This window comes from Gobio gobio (genome assembly GCF_949357685.1).
Source record: "Gobio gobio genome assembly, chromosome: 20".
Taxonomy (NCBI): Eukaryota; Metazoa; Chordata; class Actinopteri; order Cypriniformes; family Gobionidae; genus Gobio; species Gobio gobio.
In genome coordinates this window covers 44,950,412-44,973,286 of record NC_137113.1, presented here as the reverse complement: position 1 = coordinate 44,973,286, position 22,875 = coordinate 44,950,412, and the positions used below count along the sequence as shown (strand labels likewise).

The 22,875-nt window shown below is 37.1% G+C and overlaps 1 protein-coding gene across 2 annotated transcripts in view; it reads right to left on the bottom strand.

Annotated features, from left to right (window-relative positions):
• The window catches only part of rfng (RFNG O-fucosylpeptide 3-beta-N-acetylglucosaminyltransferase), a 45,225-nt gene extending 24,070 nt beyond the window's left edge, over positions 1–21,155 (bottom strand). The window contains exons 1-2 of one of the 2 annotated variants that reach the window (XM_079801670.1): positions 20,743–21,155; positions 8,673–9,184 (exon numbers count right to left, since the gene is read on the bottom strand). In XM_079801670.1, coding sequence (XP_079657796.1) covers positions 8,673–9,098 — 426 coding nt within the window. In that variant the 5' untranslated portion in view covers positions 9,099–9,184; positions 20,743–21,155. Of the gene's footprint in view, positions 1–8,672; positions 9,185–13,633; positions 13,820–20,742 lie in introns of those variants that run through there. The other variant, XM_079801671.1, reaches the window with a different exon arrangement.
• Positions 21,156–22,875: the final 1,720 nt, after the last annotated feature.

The window sequence follows — 22,875 nt, the reverse complement described above, 5'->3', positions numbered from 1 at the left end:
ACAATAGGTTGAATGACACGTCTGCCATAGCCTGACGGGGTCTGTATCGTTTTTTATCGTACTTTTAAACTTCGGTTTGTAACCCGAGAACAAAAAGAACTACAAAATTCGACTGCTTTACGGCATATACGTCACTTCCACCACCACTTCCTTAAATTCGGACGTGCGAGCCCAACTATCATTTGTTTGCCGAATGTTATAGTCATGGCCGAAGCAGCACAGAAAAATAAGAAAGCAAAGGTTTTGTCGGAGGAAAGCAAAAAGAGGAAATGAGAAAGTGATGGGATTAAAGGCAGGACGAGGATCAACATTGGCCAGCGTTTGCTCGTTGGCGTGAGCTGAAGGAGGAGGGAATACATTCTTGCAAGTAAATACATAAGACGTACAAAATCATATTTTAGGATACCTAACATGTCTGTGATATTTGTTTATTTGTCTTGCCTCAAGCTATAATGCAAATCGATTTTTCAAATTTGCAGATTCATCTAGGGTAGCTTGATATTATAATATTGACGATGTATGGTTATTATCTACCACTCAAACATTGAATTGAAGTATCATATAGATTCTGTAAAACGGGAACCAATAGACTAGGCTACTATAATGACGCTGGTTTGTAAACGTGAGCATTGCGATCATTTGGCGTTTGAAAAAAAATAAAACCCATGAAATGATATTCATATGACATGCTGAAACATATGCCACTGTACCTGGGATGAAGACATTTCACACGCGACGCAAGCAGAACACCTGCATGTGAACTCCTGTGTTCAGGGCTATCATAGTTGTCATGTCAACAAATGCACGTGCGATGCATCCCTTGATGTAGAATGACAGAGTTTACGACAGTAGTAGAGGACAATACTGTTTCCCAACTGTAGGGGGACCCCGAGAGCAAAACCTACCTAGTGCTGCTTTAAACATCACTGGCCAACTGCAGGGCTCTCCAAAATGACATGCACAGGTCCAGAGGAACAGCAATGAAGACCACATGATCTTCTGCCTATTGCATACAATATTTTGGACCTTGTAATGTTTCACCAAAATGTCATAAATTGTCTTCCGGTGAAACAACTGTGACTTCTGTCCAGTGGTGTAGGCAGAAAGTTGATGATGGGTGGGCCTCCAATAGTGTGGGTGGGCTGGAATAATTTGCGTTACCCCTTAATTTGGAAGAAAAATCCGACTGAAACATAGCTAAAAGTATTCCGTAGCCTTTATGTTGGACCTTTTATTGTCTATTGTCTTTTAATATAGTAAACTTCTACATGTTGATGCCTTCTCAAGCCCCCGTACAAGCTGTGCTTGTAATGTTTGAGCACGAAGCGTGGATGGACCGTTTGCAAGGTTGCTTTAAAATCCTGCTATTGCTACTAATGACGCAGAAGCTAAATACTGTAAACACTAAGCTCTGTGCGATCAATCAAAGTGTGGGCGGCTGTAACTAGGGATGAAACGGTATGGAAATTTAACATCACGATTATAGTGACCCAAATTATCATGGTTATCAATATTATCACGGTTTTGTTCAAGTTTTATATTTGAAAATCAACAAACAAACTAAAGCAGCTCTATGCACTTTTTTAAGCAAGATTCTGTGGGATTTTCTTCCTTATAATGGCCGTCGTCAATATAGCAACGCATAAATAATAATAATTTCTCGTAAATATAATCTCTAATATTATCTCTGTAAATATATTCTCAAGCAATATTCTCATCAGTGTTCAGCAATGATGCATTTAAATCTAGCATATTTTGTGTAAGAGCCCAAACAGTATCCTAAAGAAATAATGCATATCCATATTTCCATTTGATTTGACAGTTTATTTTATTAAATATCAAAATGACTGCATCATACCTGACACCTAGATGATCACTTTACAGACAGTTTTATGACTTTCATTGTCTTCAAATGCTATTAAAGTTTCAAACGTGTATAACGTTACCAATGTTGTGTGTAACTTTAGAGACGGTCCCTAAATTCACCAACTTTATGGCAGTCACATCAGATGCGCTGTGGTTCTGCTGTGTTTGTTTGAAACTATTTTCGCTGCTGAAATAGAACAAAAACAGTCAACCTCTGTATGATGAGTGAATCTCTTGCGTACATCACACTAGGGCTGTAAACGAATATTCTAAATTCGAATATATATTCGAATAGTTTTTAAAAAACGAATTTCGAAGGTGAAAATTAATATTCGAATAAATAAAAAATGGGGGGGGGGAAACGCCCGCGGTAGTAGAGGCGTGACTGTCTGCTTTGCGAGTGGGCGCGCTAGCGCGCCTGAAGCCTTGTGTACTTTGGCCCGTCTCCAGAGCGCGAGCCGCGAGCCCCCGCTGACTGCGCGCGCTCCTCCCCAAACGGACGAGGTGTTTATATTTGACGCGCTCGCCGTTGTGCTTTTCTTTGAAACGACAGATGGCGACTCGGAGTAATTGTTCTATAAACTATCAGGAAAAGTGTCGAGAAGAAGTGGGCTAATGTACACAGGTGACGATATTTATTTTAGTACACTTCACCGAAAACCACACCACAAAAGAATCATGTAAAACAGATCAAAATAAACCTTGATATTACTTGTGACATGAGAACAAAATGTATGTAGAAATGTAACGTTAACTTATACAACTCAATTTATGATATCTAAATGTTTCCTAATTTCACTAAACACTTTAGTGAGTTTTCACTTAGTTTCGTGAACTTTTCTTTATGAAACGAGCTTTTTTATGCTTTTGTAGGCTCGTTTTGTACATATAAGCAACTAATTTGTATGTGCAAACTGGACCACCCTTACTTTGCATCGCCCGCCACAAGCTCTCTGTCTGCAACACGCGAGGCCATAACGGAGAAATTAATTTTGTTAATTTGTAAGGACATGAGAGAGCGATCAGTGTCGTGGATGGGGCAGGCTGGAGTTCTGTCAAGCAATGGAACAGGTACTGACTGAATAGATATTGCATGAATGAAGGATAAATGCACTGCTTCCACTGGTTTGATTATTTTCCGTTTCATGTCAAAGAAAAGTTCCATGTTTACCACAGCACAGCTCGCTCGGAGCGTTCAATAATATGCTGTAAAACTTATATTAATATTTGTTTCAATCACTGAATGAAGCCTGCTATATTTGGGACAAGAGTCGCGACCTTAAATTGCTTGCACAAAACTCTTGATCAGCTCTCAAAATGTGTGTGTTCATTTAAGCCGTTATGAGCAGAGAGCATGAGGGCGAGAGAGAGTGAGGTCTGCGGTCTTTAGCCATTAGTTGATTTACTTGTTTTTGTGTAGGTAATACGTTGTCAAATATGTTTAAACTTAAATAGACTACCTATATAAGTAGTTATGTGTCTTTGTATTCATTTATCCTGTTATTGACGTAATGCGCGTCATTGATAAAATGCGCAACCAGATGTTCGAATAGTTCGAATATTCGTGCTTTTTTTAGAGGGAATATTCGAACGTCATTTTTGAGCAATTTTGACAGCCCTACATCACACACACTCTGCTTTTAGTGTAGATTTCAGCGTGTGAGCGGCGCGCGCTCTGAACAAAATTCAGGATAATCTGAACGCCTCTGATTATGAGACATTGCATTCATAAACTCAATATAAACACGTGTGAGTGGTTATAATGAGCAACGCGATTATAACAGATGGCTTTTGAGAAGACTATAATAAGTTCAACAGCAGAGTGGCTAGTGTGCAGCCGAAATAACGTTAACTTACACCCGCAAACGGCGGTTGTTAATGGCAAACCCTGATTATTATCCCTTAAATGTCACCCTAGTCTTGTCTGAACTTGTTCGTTCGCTTCACGTTATTATTTCCCAGACGTAGTTTTGGTATTGAGGTCAAAGTCCACTTGCCTTGCGTTCGTAGTTTTGAAGTGTTTCCCTCTATTACAGCGACTTTATTCTGGCATGTTCTGCAGACAGGTGACCATCTTCGATTAAGTTTCCCACAGGACTTTTGTAAAAGCCAAAATATGACAACGCCTCAGATTGGGTCCTTTTAGAGGCTGAACAATCTCCAGAGTGCTGTCACTGCTTTCTGCCATTTCTTCTCATTCAGAAAACAGCGGTGCGCGCAACAGACTGACGCTGACTGGACAAGATTTACCGCGAGTTTTAAAATCGTGATAATCACATGCGGTTTTAATGATAATTAAATTTTATACGATATTACTAACCGTCACTAAATTTTACCGTGGTTTATCGTGAAACCGGTAATCGTTTCATCCCTAGCTGTAACGTGTAACGCTGTAACCTGATAACTAAATCACGAAGAGAAATCACTAGGGATGCACCGAATATTTGGCCACCGAAAATTTTCGGCCGAAAATGGCCCAAAAGTGCATTTTCGGTTTTCAGCCGAAAGACTTTTATCACCGAAACAACACGGCCGAAATGTTGTGATGAAGCAAACAGAAACCGCGACAAGCACGTGCTTGTCTGAAGCAACATGTCTGCGGTGTGGACGTATTTCAGTATATCTGAGAAACACCCACGTCTGCTCCATGCACAGGCACTGACAGCGAGAGCTCATGTTCTCCATGAGAAGAGGACCAGACTTCACTGTGAAACCAACAGTTTCCGAATGCAATCTTTAACAGTGGGCATGTTTTAAGCGCGGAACACACTTCAATCCGAGTTCCCACACCAACATCGATCAACATTTATCACGAAATTCAAACGATAAATGCCGTTTTGACGCTCTTTAATGTGGCATCGCTGATCACATCACAGTTCAAGCGGCGGCGCGCGCGTGAACGCGATCATCTGTGAGCGCGATCGATCATCTCTTCCTTAAGAATAAACATGAATGAACATCTAAGGTGTGTTGAGGATACATTACAACTTACTGTCACGTATCATATGTGGTGTAATCGCTCAATCAGTGTTTCAACGGCGGAAAGACGTCAATATAACTGCTGTAAACTAAACAATGTCATGTAGCATCACATTTAACTCAGGCAGTCATTCAGTGTCCACAGCATTTTATTCACTAGAGTAAATCAACTCTTTCACTAAATTATGACCTATATTAGCCGTTATATTAATTATATTCTACTTAACCTGTTAATGATATCTTGATTATTTCATGTAGGCCTATGTTTAAATAGACCTGTCATGAATTATACACAGAGTAGACACTGTGTATAAATGATTATATTTCAACAACGAATTGGATAAAAAAAAAACTATTTTATAATCAGATTTAGAAGTTATTGCAAGAACTGCCTTATGTGAAGTTTACATGTTTGCGTACTATGTTATTTGAGTGTTGATTATTAGACCTAATGCACCTGTTCTGAATGCACTTTCTTGTAGTAAATTTAAAATGCACTTTGTTTTTATGAGAGAACATTTAATTTGAAAACCTTTCTGTAGGCCTGTACATTATTATTTAATGTACAAATTAGTGGGGTCAAGTTAAACATTTTATTTTGAATTTTATTTTCAACTGTGCATTGTTGCAATGTGCTAAATAAATATTGGCATAATTTGTAATTGATTTATTCTTTGAAACTTTAAAATTAATTTATGCAATTGCAATGCCTTGATTTTAGTAAAGTTAGTAAACAGTCATAGCCATAAATGCAATGGTACTAATAATTGGCATAATTTCTTTCAGTGTTTCGGTTTTCGGCCTTGGTTTCCTCTTTTTCGGTTTTCGGTTTTGGCCAAGAATTTTCATTTCGGTGCATCCCTAAAAATCACAATGTCCTGTATCAACAACCTGCCATTAATAAACGCGCTAACAAATATTACATGCAAATATATGATTGCCATGCCACGGCGGGCCAGACTAAAAACCTACCCATAGCTTATCTTGTATGGCTGATGTCTGTTCTAAACAAGTCAGAGTTGGCTGGGTTTTGAATTGAAGATGTTGATAATATCAGTGACTTATCAGTTAGTTCACTTTCAAACGACAAAAGTGTTATGGTGTCCTGTCATCTTTGTCAAGACGTGTTTCTTTCTTAAACTGTCATAACTGACCGTTTAGCCATTTTTTTTATGACAAAAAAGGCGCTGCTAGTTGGATTCGAATCCGCATATTGCCGCGAATATAACATTACTACTGACGTGACGTAACTGAAGAGACGAATTAGCATATTTTTATTCATATTAGAATAGAGTTCTAATGCATGACAAAATTAATCACATTTAAAATAATTATTTAAGAATTGTTAAACGTTCGAAAATAGTATTATTAAAAAATATATATTTTCACTGGATCTGACAGGATGGGCAAGCTGTCAATGTGGGTGGGCCTACGCTAGTGCTTCTCTCTGGTGATCATTTAGTTCTTTTAAACTCCGCCCCTTTCTTACAACTGACCGTTTACAAAGACCCACCGCAAAATTGCAGCTCTTGTGGGCTGTTCCCGGTCTGCAGTGGTCAGTCTCTATCAAAAGTGCTCCAAGGAAGAAACAGTGGAGAACCGGCCACAGGCTCATGGGCGGCCAAGGCTCATTGATGCACGTGTGGAGCGAAGGTTGGCCCGTGTGGTCCAATCAAACAGACGAGCTACTGGAGCTCAAACTGCTCAAGAAGTTAATGCTGGTTTTGATAGAAAGATGTCAGAATACCCCTTGTGTTATGTTGCGGGTCAATTTGACCCGTTTTGATTTTTAAGTTGTCAGAAATATCAGTTAACCTATGTTTTTTTTTTCTTTAAATTTTGTGACTTTTTCTCATTTAGGGTCATGAACATGCATGCAAAGTTTCAACACGCTGATGTGTTTTGACATATACACACACATTTACTGTTACGTTCGTGATGTTCACGGGTCAATTTGACCCGCATATTTTAATGTTCTAAGGCAATTGTAGAGACCCAAAATAATAACATTTCTTGGTTATATTTTGTTATTTTAGTTTTTTTACTAACCTATGAAGCTAAAAAAAAATAGCTTTTCCCCCTTTTTTCAATACAGAAATATTTTTTGTATGCCAAAAATGGTAAAAATTAGCTATAATTTCTTTTTTCAATCTATCTGAAATACTATCTAACGCAGTGGTTCCCAACCACGTTCCTGGAGGACCCCCAACAGTGCACATTTTGCATGTCTCCTCAATCAAACACACCTGATTCAGGTTATCAGCTCATTAGTAGCTACTCCAAGACCTGATGTGGGTGTGTCAGACAAAGGACATATCCAAAATGTGCACTGTTGGGGGTCCTCCAGGAACGTGGTTGGGAACCACTGATCTAACCTACATTGTTTTTCTTGAAATTGTGTGACCTTTTCTCATTTAGGGTCATTAACATGCATGCTGATGCGTTGTGAAATGTGCATATCAAAATGTTATACACACTTGGTGTTTGTGGGTCAATTTGACCCATATAGGACCGCTGTTCAAAAGCAACTGTACAGACACAAAATACAAAACACTTTGTTGTATGTCAGAGCTCTTCAACTCTAGTCTTGAAGTGCAAGTGTCTTGCTGAGATTAACAACTTCATGAAGCTTTGAAATCGGCCATCACTGTATAAGTCGTAAAAGTAAAGTTTAAAACAAGTTATAGTAGTTTATGAACATGTAAAATATATAACATATATATATATTTTATATAAAATATACATTTTACAACACATGTTCAATTCTAAAACCTCAAGAAAATCAAAGCTAAATATCTGAACAAATTCTGTGCCAAATTTTAGGTTGATATTTCAAAAAAAAAATTTGTACGCAGTACCAACGTTTTCCACTAGATGACATGTAGACTCTTCGATTTCCATATGTGGTTTGAGTGATCTGAACGTTATATTTTCATACTTTTCAAAATATCTATGAAGTAGACATCCTATTCAGAAGTAGTTTGAGCAGTAATGTTAATATTTGATTTGAATTCAATCTCTAAAATACATATAAAAAAACGATATGGAAAGAGTCAGAGCGCACGTTATAGTTTGGCACCGCATCACAAATGACGAATATATCACTATTTATCTCCTGCTCTGTCATCTCTTTTGAAAATCAGTCACCAAATATGAAAATTACAGTCTGAAAGTTTTAAAATGCTATATAGTTGGTCAAGATTACTTTAGGTTTAGACTAAGATATTATTGTTCTAAATGTATAAAGGCAAGTGTCCTAAGGGCTAATCTTAAAAATAATGGTTAAAAATATTTGTATAAATCATAAATTCAGATATTTATTCTTTGTAATGTGTGAAAAATATTGATATTAAAAGTGAATTGTTTGTACTTGATTGTATGTGTTTTATCATAGTGTGATTTTTGGGGAATTGTATTGAATCCAATTAGGGTCAATTTGACCCGGACCATAAGGAGTGTAACCAGAAATTGAACAGTGCACGAGGGATACACAGTGCATCGCAGTTTGTGTATGGGGCGGCATAGCCGCAGACCAGTTATATTTTACAATATGAAAGTGTATTTTTGATTGTGGGATACAGGATTTGCAATTTTCATTGAGTTCAATTAAATATTTACATAAAATACTGCTGGAAATTTACATATTTACACTTTGATTGCATTTGAAGAGAGAACTTGGGTGAACTGCCCTAACAAAGTAATGAAAAATTGCCAAAACAGTTCAAAAGAAAAAAAATTATTGTGTAATTTGGGAGTTTTACCTTTTAGTGGATGCCAGAATAATAGTGATTATTAATAAGTAGTAGAGGAATACAGCGCTTCCCTACCTGTTCCTTGGCTTTGGACACCCAGGTCTGGGACAGGAGCAGCAGCCTGGACTTGTGATACTTCCTGGTGGTCTTAATGGCAATAAAAATATCTCTCAAATCCAAAGAGTCTCTGGAACGCGACCCAGGGGGGTTGGCATGTGCAGCGTCCCGCTCTAACATCCTCTGTGGGTCCTGCAGTCGGCCTCCGGGAGGAAGTGGGTGAATGAAACCACCATCATTGGCATCATGACTTCCTTGGCCGGGGTTCCCGTAGAGGTCATGTCTGCGTCCGGCTCCGGCGGGCTTGGCACGGGGTCGTGGTTGGGGCACATCTGCCTGACGCTGCGGAGGTTGTAAGGAGGGAATAAGGAGCAAAAGTAGGGCACAAAATGCCAGGGAAAGCAGGAAGCAGATTTTGTTGGTGCCAACATGAGATAAGTGCATTCTTCCTGTACTCAACGCCAGCTCAACCGCCCGCGCCTGCCTGACCCGCTGCAACAGCGCCCATCTTCACTGCATCACTGCGGACCCTATGTGAACAAAACCACATGTATCAATACATTTTCATGATCTTAAATCAAATATCTCAATAAATTAAGATAATTGTCTTAATGAATAAACATTCTCTAAACATGAACATTATCAAATAGGCTTGGGAATCACCACACCACATTATCATGATTCCTAAGCCACTATACGATATTATCACGATACCTAAGCCATGACATGATATTATCACTATACGATATTATCACAATACTAGATATATTATCACGATACCTATGCCATGAAATGATATTATCACTATACGATATTATCACAATACTAGATAAATTATCACGATACCTATGCCATGACATTATCACTATACGATATTATCACAATACTAGATAAATTATCACGATACCTATGCCATGACATTATCACTATACGATATTATCACAATACTAGATAAATTATCACGATACCTAATCAATAATATACGATATTATCACGATTCCTAAGCCACGATACGATATTATCACTATACGATATTATCACAATACTAGATATATTATCACGATACCTATGCCATGAAATGATATTATCACTATACGATATTATCACAATACTAGATAAATTATCACGATACCTAATCAATAATATACGATATTATCACGATTCCTAAGCCACGATACGATATTATCACTATACGATATTATCACAATACTAGATATATTATCACGATACCTATGCCATGAAATGATATTATCACTATACGATATTATCACAATACTAGATAAATTATCACGATACCTATGCCATGACATTATCACTATACGATATTATCACAATACTAGATAAATTATCACGATACCCAATAATATACGATATTATCACGATTCCTAAGCCACGATACGATATTATCACTATACGATATTATCACAATACTAACTATATTATCACGACTCCTAATCCATAATGTACTATATTTAGGGGTGCACCGATCCGACTTTTTCAGTCCCGATACCGATCCCGATGCCTGGGCTTTGTGTATCTGTCGATACCCGATACCGATCCGATACTATTGTTGAATTAATAATAAACTGTATATCTTCCACCTTATACCTTCCTTGAAGAGACTAAAGGCACCAGACTTTACTAACTAAACATAACTAAGACAAAATAACAGATGTATGTAAGGTGTTGAATTCTTATTTATTTAAAAAACAATTGTGCATTCAAATCTAAAATAGAATGTAATCAAACTTCTTTAAATAAATAAAATGTAGCAGTGGAAACAAAAAACAGTGTATTGGTCAAACATACAATAGTAATCTGACAGTTACCAAACATTTTTTACACTACAGATAATTGTTTTGGTATATAATCATATCAATATTAAAAAGTAGTATTCCAAATTAACAAATAGTCTTAATTTTCTGCCATATGCAATTTAATAAAAATGATCAGCTAGCTAATAACAACTTTGTTCTGGTTTCACCTCACTCCAGATTAAATGATTGTAGGCTAGGCCTATTTATTTTACTACACATTGTCAACAAAAATAAGCTGAAATACTGTTGATAATTAAAAATAATTCTTACTACCCACTCTTGCTTAATTGGGTAAGCACACTTGTGTTCTCATTTCAGATGCGTTCTGAGTAAATTAATAAACTGATTCATGAGTTCAGTGTTGGACAGATCAGTTGTTCTGGCCAGTCGTTAAAATGATTCGGTTCAAAGGAGTCATTAGGTCACGAATCGGACATTAGCAGACGCGTTGTGTGCGAATCCCGTCTGTTAGAACATCGCGAAAGATGTCAACACACAGAAAACACTTCATAACTGAATATGATTTGTCTCCCGTTTATTGAAAGTATGCTTTATGTCAGCTGGTCAGAGAAGAGTCAACATTTTTTGAGCGCAATGCACACCCAGCGGTAATTCAAGGACAAAATTGTCCGAATGTGTCACGTGCAACATGGTTTCGGTCTTCCGACCTTTAGATTTGGAATTGGATTAATATGTGAAATATGAGAGAGCTAACGCTGATTATTTTGAAGACCCAGAGAGCGCGCGCGGGGGAGGAGCTCTCTGGTCGGTCTCTCTCAGTCACAAGCGCAGCATCTATTCCACATACAATAACTCGTCAAATTAGGCTTTGGCGGCCATCAAAAAATGTTCAATGCAGGAAAGACCCTGACTTTGCAGTAATACCACCTCCCCTCGAAACATTTAAGTTACTTTGCAGACATTGCAAACAGCCGACGAACTAGTTGGCGTGGCAAGCGTGAAATATCTCCTCCACACCGACTCTCTGGCTCGCTCCATGTTGCTTCTAGCATGCGACACACGTGAAGCTGACGAATGACGTAGGTTCTGCTGCGACGGAAAAAAAACACCTGGATCGGCTTGTGGATCTGTTCATTTTTCCGATCCCCGATCCAGCTATTTTGTCAGTATCGCGGCCGATATCCGATCCTAATATCGGATCGGTGCACCCCTAACTATATTATCACGATTCCTAAGCCACGATACGATATTATCACAATACGATATTATCACAATACTAGATATATTATCACGATACCTAATCAATAATATACGATATTATCACGATTCCTAAGCCACGATACGATATTATCACATAACAATATTATCACAATTCCTAAGCCACGATATGGTATTATCACGATGCCTAAGCCATGACATGATATTATCACGATATTATCACAATACTAGATATATTATCACGATTCCTAATCCATAATATACTATATTATCACGATTCCTAAGCCACAATACGATATTATCACTATACGATATTATCACAATACTAGATGTATTATCACGATTCCTAATCCATAATATACTATATTATCACGATTCCTAAGCCACAATACGATATTATCACTATACGATATTATCACAATACTAGATGTATTATCACGATTCCTAATCCATAATATACTATATTATCACGATTCCTAAGCCACAATACGATATTATCACTATACGATATTATCACAATACTAGATATATTATCACGATTCCTAATCCATAATATACTATATTATCACGATTCCTAAGCCACAATACGATATTATCACTATACGATATTATCACAATACTAGATGTATTATCACGATTCCTAATCCATAATATACTATATTATCACGATTCCTAAGCCACAATACGATATTATCACTATACGATATTATCACAATACTAGATATATTATAACGATACCTAATCAATAATATATGATATTATCACGATTCCTAAGCCACGATATGATATTATCACAAAACAATATTATCATAATTCCTAAGCCACGATATGATATTATCACAATTCCTAAGCCACGATACAATATTATCACGATGCCTAAGCCATGGCATGATATTATCACAATACTAACTGTATTGTCACGATTCCTAAGCCATAATATACTATATTATCACGATTCCTAAGCCACAATACGATATTATGTGAGATGGTGGTCCGGTGGGTTAAACCATGGAACTGATATGCAGAAGGTTGCTGGTTCGATCCCAGCGGTCACCACCAGTGTGTCCTTGAGCAAGGCACTTTACTCCATGTTGCTCCAGGAGGATTGTCCCTGTAATAAGGGCACTGTAAGTCGCTTTGGATAAAAGCGTCTGCCAAATGCATAAATGTAAATGTAAATATTATCACTATACAATATTATCACAATACTAGATATATTATCAAGATACCTAATCAATAATATACGATATTATCACGATTCCTAAGCCACGATATATTATCACAAAACAATATTATCACAATTCCTAAGCCACGATACGATATTATCACGATGCCTAAGCCATGGCATGATATTATCACTATACGATATCACAATACTAACTATATTATCACGATTCCTAAGCCCCGATACGATATTATCATGATACAATATTATCACGATTCCTAAGCCACGTATTTTCCTCGTATTTTAGAATTTTTTTAAAGAAATTACAGTTGTTTGCACATTTCAATGTTTGCACACTCAATTCAATGCGTTTATTTTTACTATACATGTTTTAAGCAGTTTTTTTACAAAGAACAATTTTACCAATACCTTAATTAACAAGTCAAAGGTGCTCATTTTCAGTCAAGAAATGCATGTAAATCATATTAATGTTTAAGGAAGATACATAAATTTGCCGTTAAAAGGGTACAACTTGAATGCTGGACAGTCTCCACAATAACACAAAGAGAGAGAAAGATTTGTGATTTATCGATTTTTTTTGCCCCAGCCCTATTATCAAAACAAATCATCTGCCAGGCTCTTTAAATGTTCAAACACACAGTTTCTTTTATTCCCCCCAAAGCACATTGTGCAATCCAATGAAAGCATATGCATTCAGTTTCATTTTGGCACTGGCAAGCATCTGTCAACCCTAATAACAGCCTTAGCCATCAATGCGAGCCATTTCCTGTCTTCTATTTTCAGAGTTGAACTGATACCTCAAGCAGTCACAGATGTGGAAGCTGAAAGCTGCAGTGTCGGCATGAAATCATATTCATACTCAAGACCAGCATCCTCGATGCCAACAGAAACAACACTTAAAGTTAGGATAGGCAATTTCGGAGAGGCTAGAAATAACAAGCTAGCTTTGAAAACATAAGATCCCACCCTTCCTTCAGAGCGTCTCCAAAGCCACGCCTCCTCCAAAACACAAACGCACACAGCAGAGTCAGCAAAGCCTCACGAGACAAGATATGGTTTTAAATTACCTCATGTGTCAAAGCACATAACATTACAGTAATAATGAACTTAAAGGTCCCGTTTTTCCTGTTTTTTTGAAGCTTTGATTGTGTTTACAGTGTGCAATATAACATGTGTTAATGTTTCGCAAGTAAAAAAACAGTATTTTTCACACTATTTACTTATCTGTATACCGCTGTTTTCACTGTCCTAAAAACGGCCTGATGATTTCCTTATTCTATGAAGTCCCTCCTTCAGAAATACGTAACGAGTTCTGATTATGCCAGCGGTTCCCGTGTTGTGATTCGTTGCCCGGAAAGGTCACGCCTCTTACCATAACGGGGAGATGCATGTGCTCAAACTACAGCATCCCTGAAGGCCAAACAAAGGTGATTTGACTCCGGGATGAAAATAACAGCGTCTGGACGACATGGCGACAAACACACTCTACAAACGCAACACTTCCTCTTCTCCACGTGGGAGAGCAACAAGACCACGCCCCCTTTTTTGCGTATTCTTGAGGGCGGAGGTTAATCGACAAACTGTTCTACTGACGTCATTAAAGAAGGATGTACAGGGATGTAGTCCAAACCGGCCGTTCGCTGTTGGCTTTGAAAGGGAACTTCTGTCAAATAAAATATCTCGCTTGGCATTGAACTTTGAGCTTTATAATTTTACAGACATTATTTATGCTCTAACAGCAACATTACACACTAACTAAAGTTTGAAAAATGGGATCACGAAGAACAGGACCTTTAAACAACTTAAAGAGTTGTACCACCTGACTGCTGCAGACTCATTTCCGTTGATAGTATTGACAAACAAACGCATAAATCCGAGTCTTAGGACATGAAGAGCTTCGTGCAGAACGTCAGGGGTTGCCATCTCGTAATTACGGCTACGACTTGGTGTGAACGCAGCATAAGCTTGTTGTTTTGGTTCTGGAGGAACTGTTGTGCTGCTCAGTGACTGTCTGTCTGCAACTCTGCATAGTCTCATGAAATGCGCTGAAGACGTTTGATGTCTGCATGAGCAGGTGTACGGAGGTTAGGGATGGGTATCGAGAACCAGTTCCATTTTAGAACCGGTTCCAAATGTCCAAGAACCGGGGATTCGATAAGAAACATGCATTTCGATTCCGCTTATTGGTTCCTGTTTTAATGTGATTGAAATTTGCTGACGGACAAAAACACACAAAAATATTTTTAAATATCCTCGAAAACACCGTCAGTAATAAGTGAATGTAAACAGCTGACAGAAAACGCATGCGTAACAGTATATTGGATCTGTGCAGCTTTTAAAGTGACAGCAGCCTAATATTCCTGCTGCCGTCTCTATAATAACGTTAAAGGTCCCATGGCATGAAATTTTAATTTTATGAGGTATTTCAACATTAATATGAGTTCCCCTAGCCTGAATATTGTCCCCAAGTGGATAGAAATGTTGATGGGTGTAAACCCGAGTTCTGGCTGTCTCTCTCTGCCTTTGAGAAAATGACAGGCCAGACGAGCCAATCCTGAAGTCTCCTGGTTTGACGTCCAAGCAGGAACGGTTACCTCCCTTTCCTCCGCCCAGAGAATCTGCCACGCCCATGCAAACACTCGAGAGATCATTAACGTTACTTGTGAACGAGTGAACACTGGCAGTTTCTCAGTGTTTGGATGTACAAATGAAAACAGAAGTCTTTCTTCAGTTCCTTCTGATCTGTGATCATTGATTTCTTATGTGTAGCTTATTATTTATTATTCGTGCACACGCTGCGGCTTCTCTCTCTCCCGACAGAACGGTGTTTTCGTGTTTTCTATCTTGTGAGTCAGTGTTTTTGTACGTCCTTGTCGCGTCTATCTGTTCTAAAATGTGCATACAGTCTTTTCTGTTTAACATCAGCAGTCACATCTTTAGAGATAAACTTCACGCACGCCGAAGCTCGGCCTCCAACATCCCCGACCCCCAGTACTGCATCTGGCCCACAGCGGAGGCACCAAACGCGGCGTGAGATTAAGCAGAAGGAGGGTAAGCGTGAGGGTATCCGGCTAGGCTAGCCAGCTTTCCCCACAATAAACTGGATTACATTCGATTACAGCTGTTGTGTCTTTGTTTGCGCTGTGTAACGTTACTCAATGCGCGTCAATGACGCTATTCATATGATTGGAACATATCTAGAAATAATGCTATACTCAACACTTACTAACTCGTTCATCTCGCTGTAATGGTACATTGCATGTGTTACAAAGTTGGTAATAATGATGAAGAGGACTCGGTGTGACTGGGACTCGTGTTTATTCAGAACTCTCAGATACAAACACAATAAACTCGCGCTGACTGACAGCGCTCTCATAACTCAGTAGTTACTATAAATAACTTTGTTAGCAATCGCTTCGTCTCCGTGATGTCCGGTTCGCGAACGAATCATTCTTTTGAATCGGTTCTTTTTAGTGAACCGAACCAGTTCACCAAATCGGACTGAATCGTTCTAAACGGTTCGCGTCTCGAGTCAGCGCTGATCCATAATTTACTAAAGTTACTAACTTTCTGACATGAGTGACAGCCCCTCCGACTAGAAATAAACTAATAACTAGGGATGCACCGAAATGAAAATTCTTGGCCGAAACCGAAAACCGAAAAAGAGGAAACCAAGGCCGAAAACCGAAAACCGAAACACCGAAATAAATTATGCCAATTATTAGTACCATTGCATTTATGGTTATGACTGTTTACTAACTTTACTAAAATCAAGGCATTGTAATTGCATAAATTAATATTAAAGTTTCAAAGAATAAATCAATTACAAATTATGCCAATATTTATTTAGCACATTGCAACAATGCACAGTATAAAATAAAATTCAAACTAAAATGTTTAACTTGACCCCACTCATTTGTGCATTAAATAATAATGTACAGGCCTACAGAAAGATTTTAAAATTAAATGCTCTCTCATAAAAACAAAGTACATTTAGGTCTAGTGCATTTTAAATTTTTCTCTGTAGGACTACTACAAGAAAGTGCATTCAGAACAAGTGCAACTGCTTAAAGATAAAACTATTTTCTCTGTAGGCCTTCAACATAATAGTGTATCAAAGCAAAGACTGCCATAGCCCATATGTTAACTGTAGAATAGGGGTGTAGCGGTGCACAAAACTGATGGTTCGGTACAGCAGTTTTACAAAATGACTTTTTATTTATTTTTATTGGTTTACTGGGAAAAAAAAGTATCTGTTCTTAAATGAATTAAATTATAACTAAAAGTGTATTGAAGATATTCCTGTAAACTATATAGGGAGCCCTTACTTGCACATTAATATTAAAGGTTAACAACAGAGCCCAAACTATTAGCCTAAATTCAGTTGCTATTTATTTTTAGGTCTAATAATCAACACTCAAATAACATAGTACGCAAACATGCAAACTTCACATAAGGCAGTTTTTGCAATAACTAATAATCTAATAATAAAATAGTTTTTTCTCCAATTCGTTGTTGAAATATAATCATTTATACACAGTGTCTGTCATTTTCATGACAGGTTTATTTAAACATACAGGAAATAATCAAGATATCATTAACAGGTTAAGTAGAATATAATGAATATAACGGCTAATATAGGTCATATATTTAGTGAAAGAGTTGATTTACTCTAGTGAATAAAATTCTGTGGACACTGAATGACTGCCTGAGGTAAATGTGATGCTAAAGTTGCATGACATTGTTTAGGCTAGTTTACAAGCAGTTATATTGACGTCTTTTCGCTGTTGAAACACTGATTGAGCGATTACACCACATATGATACGTGACAGTAAGTGTTAATGTATCCTCAACATACCTTAGATGTTCATTCATGTTTATTCTTAAGGAAGAGATGATCGATCGCGCTCACAGATGATCGCGTTCACGCGCGCGCGCGCCGCGGCTTGAACTGTGATGTGATCAGTGATGCCACATTAAAGAGCGTCAAAACGGCATTTATCGTTTGAATTTCGTGATACATGTTGATCGATGTTTGTGTGGGAACTCACAGTGAAGTCTGTTCCTCTTCTCATCGAGAACATGAGCTCTGGCTGTCTGTGCTTGTACATGGAGCTGACGTGGGTGTTTCTCAAATATACTGCTTCAGACAAGCACGTGCAGGTCGCGGTTTCTGTTTGCGTCATCACAACATTTCGGCCGTGTTGTTTCGGTGATAAAAGTATTTCGGCCGAAAACCGAAAATGCACTTTTGGGCCATTTTCGGCCGAAAATTTTCGGTGGCCGAATATTCGGTGCATCCCTACTAATAACCTGAAGTATATGCTAGAAACTACAACAGTTCACCCTGAACTGAGACATGCTGAGAGAACTGATGTGAAGTGAACACAGGTCCATCCGTCTCTCTGGCAGACTCGTGCCTGCTCGTGCCTCGTTAAACCACGCCCCCTCCGCTCATTTAAAATGCAAAGATGTCAGCCAATCACAACAATGGGCGTTTTTACTGAAGTCTCACAGCAGACACGCCTCTTGAAGCAGGGCATTCAGCCACAGGGCAAACAGCAGTATAGAAAAAATGCCTTTTATTTCTAAATTATGACATTTTATGATGTAAAAATCATACTAATAATATAAGTACACCTCAGAAAACACTATAAAATAATAGAAAAATGCCATGCCATGGGACCTTTAAAGGTGCACTATGTAACTTTTTCGTCCGCTAGAGGTCGTCTGTTCAAAACAAATGTGTAGTTTGATGACGCCAAGTTTGAGCGCAGAATCTTGGGACATGTGGTCTTCACCTCACAGCCGATGGGAAAGAGTCGGGATAGGACTCGGGCAGAAATCATGTTGATGGATGTGATTATTAACGTTACTGTAGTGAAGCAGAAGCAGGACCGAGTGTTGTGGAGCTGAGGAACCGCTGGAGCGATTGTTAATGAGATGAACACAACACACGCCTCGCGAGCAGCGGGACTTTTATTATGACACAGTCGCCGGCGCCATTTCCGCTTTTCCGGTCATGATTATGAGGTAACGCAGCTCTGTTGATCATATTAGACACATCTGAGTGTGTTGATAGTTATGTTATGATGTTACTCTCTGTGTTTTCTCGGCGGCTGCAATGACACTTGTTCACACTGCAGTGAGAGTAAAGCGTTTCTGCAGAATAAAACCAGAAACCGAGAGTGACGCAGATATGATGTCATCGACAGGCGACGCCCTCACACGTCCCGGTTCCTTGGTTAAAATAGCTAATTTCTCACGATTTACAAATAGTTGGAAACATTTGGGATATTGTAAGTACTCAACTGAACAAAATATATAACACTGGACTAGTGGTTTCTGGATATTTACTGAAAACAACAAAAGACAGAGGAAATTCACTCGCTGTTCTTGACTTTTGTTGTGATATTTGTAATGTACATTTTATTTATAAAGTGCAGTGTTATTTTACATTCGATTACAGTTTCTGAACCTGAATACCTGGAAATCTATAAACATTGTTTATTTCAATCATATCTTTGTTCAGTTGTATTTATTTGTAAAGAGAGAGACAGCTTTAATTAAAATAAATTATAAATAAATAATTTTTGCCAGAGTAAATATTGAAATGGTTTATAATTATTTAACAATGTAAATATGATTGTAATCTGAAATGGTTTGTTATATTAGTTTACATATGCAGCCCTTACATTATTAGTCTTACTTATGGTTAATATATTTAATCTTTATAAATCTGGGCTATTAATAAGTCATATTGTAGGTTTATTCATTTTTAACCAGTACCCTATGAAGTGTATAAAAAAGCCTCTACAACTGTTTGTTGTGTTGAATATGATGCCACAATAGAGAAGCAGCTTTAATTAAAATAAAAATTATATATACAAAGTTTTTGCCAGAATAAATATGGAAATGGTTTATAATTACATCACGTTTTATTTTGATTATGACATTTTAAGATTTAATATTTTTGTAATTAAGATGGAAAGTGTGTCTGGGACAAGAGTAAAACGATGTAAATATGATTGCAATCTGAAATGGTTTATGATAATTTGATTTATTTTATTATATTCATTTACATATGCAGCTCTTATATTATTAGTCTTACTTATGTTGGATAATGTTGTAACTTATGGTTAAATTAATATGAATCTTTATTAATCTGAATTTTAAATTATATTAGGGCTATTATTAGTAAGTCATATTGTAGGTTTATTCATTTAACCAATACCCTATGAAGTGTTACTGAACTGACAGGGTGTGTAAAAAAAAATCTGTATATGTATAAACATGTTAACAAAATATATTTTATTATTGCTTGGGTTTATTGAATATGATGCCACAATGGAGAAAAAAAGTATACAAATTATTTTGCCAGAATAAATATTGAAATGATTCATGTTTATTTCACATTTTGTTTAGATTATGAAGTTTTAAAGATGTAATATTTAATATTTTTTTAAGTAACCGCCATGTTTTATGATGGAAAATGTGTCTGGGACAAGAGTAAAACAATAATGAAATCTTAAATTTTGAAAAGTTGACATTTATAGAACAAAATAAATCGTTTTAACAAATAATCAACAATTAGGACACAAGATGAGGAACAGGAACTATATATTCACCGATAATGAATATATAAAACAGGGCACTGCCATGGTAACGTTACCATGTCCGAACAAAAATATTATTATCACGGTACGTTACTTTATTTTAGTGTAAAAGTACTTTTAGCCAGTGACCTGCTCTAAATGTTTCACTTATTTTCGAGGCATTTCTTCTGTACTGAACTGAAAGTTCACACAAACCGCACAAAGGTCAAATAAAGGCATTCAACTTGTAAAAAGGAAGTTTGTAAACAAAAGCGCGATAGGAATCAGTGACTGAATGAAGAGTCTCTTACCGAGAGCGATCAGACGGTTGGACGGGACTCGTGCGAGTGCGCTCGTCATCTTCGGGACTTTTAAACAAATAAACCCGTCGGGTCGGTAAAGATCATGCCACACTGAAGTCATGCGAAAGCGACAGCACTGCTGGCGATCTTTGTGCGTCCTCGTCGAGTAAAGTCAGCTCGAGTCGTCCAGATTCAGCTCTTATTGTTCCTGCGTTGACTTCTTCGCTTGATGCTTCTTTCTCCAACTACTGTTTTATATCAAAGTTCCTCCCATGGCGCGATTGCAGTGACTCTCCTGCTCTTCTGTGAATCACTGCTGCTGTGTTGTGTTGTTTCTGATGACCTCTGTGACTGACTGTGCTTTGCCAAACATTAGTAGCAACTACATTGTCCTTTCTGTATCTGTAGATGTCTCTGTGCCAAAGGCTTTGAAAACCACCAGCGCCCTCTGGCGGATCACAATCACGGCGTCACAATGGCCACATCAACTGGGATAGAATTGATTTATTTATAATAAAAAGTAACAGACATTGATATAAAGTGCTCGTTCTGTGGTCTCCAAATTAAAGATTTGTCTCATTTACATTTCTGTGGTATGATTCCTGATATCTCAGGAATGGTTTTACACATTATGAGAGAGAAGAGTCAGATGTTTTTTTTTTGTTTTGTTTTTGTTTTAGGCTAAATATTTTACACACAAGTGTAGATTTAGAAACAGTAACCTGTATGTGATTTACGATTCTTCTAATAATAAAATCATACATTATTTTCTTGCTCCCTTGCATCTAATTCTGTCATTTTGTAAAAAAAAAAAAACTTTAAACAGTCTATTTTTTAAATTGTATCATTATTATTTTGCATATACCACAGCTTTATTATTTATTAGTCTTACGTTAGGTTAATGTTTTTACTTTTGGCTCATGTTTTAATGTTTAATTAGAATTTTATATAAATTATATTACTATTAGGTTAGGTTATAGTTTTTTTTAACTTACGTCATTAGAAACGTGGATTTATTATTAATTATTATGTAACTTAATTATTTATTAACTGTTGCATTACTTTACGAGATTGAGCTTAAAACTGAACTGACATTGCTTTTTAAACAGCCTGCATCTACACAAACATGTAAAAGTCACTCTAATAAAGTCTATGTGCAGGTATAGCCGAGGTTATTATTTTATTTACGGTATCTGCTGTTTTTTTTTACACTTTTAATCAATAAAGACACCGAAAGATGTCTGCTGCCCTCATGTGTCTGTGAGAGGAAACACAAGCATTTACCTCCAGCCAACCTGAGTCAATAAATAAAAATAAAATAAATCACTCTATCCTGATCCTACACTCTAAAAAAAAAAAGGTTCTATATTGCACCAAAAATGGTTCTTGGCTCGTAATCATAGGGGAACCTTTTTTAGTGCTATATAGCACCAATTTTGGTGCTTCAGTGGTTCTTCAGCGGTTCTTCAGAGGTTCTTCAGCGGTTCTTCATGAGGTTCTTCAGCGGTTCTTTGACTAAGGTGCTATATAGCACCTCTGAAGAACCTCTGAAGAACCGCTGAAGAACCACTGAAGTAGTGTTGTTTTTGGCAGCCTGTTTTAATTTTAGTTTTAGTCTAGTCTTTGTGTCAAGCTGTCATTTTAGTTTTTATTAGTTTTAGTCATAGTCATACTATTTTTAGTGTAGTCAAGTTTTAGTCGACTAAAAGTCTGAGCATTTTAGTCTTATTTTAGTCAGAATTATCTATGGCTATTTTCGTCTAGTTTTAGTCGACGATAACTGATGACATTTTAGTCAAGTTTTAGTCAATGAAAATTGTATTTTAGTCTCTTTTTAGTAATGCAATTCTATTTAACCCAGTCAATAAAGTATAAGTACATATTATAGACAAAACCAAAATCTTCTTTTAGCCAAACCCATTTCAAACAATGTTATCTTATTATATTATTGTTACCTTATAGACTCAATAATACATCCATTCCAGACACGGAAGACGCTCTGATTTGAAGTTACTACATATTTATTTTACCAACTAAACATGTTAGAAGTACACACACATACATTTAAATAAAATAAATAAAAACATTGAGATGTCTCTTAAGGTTCGTGGTGTTTTTTCCTGTGATTTTTGTGGCCACATT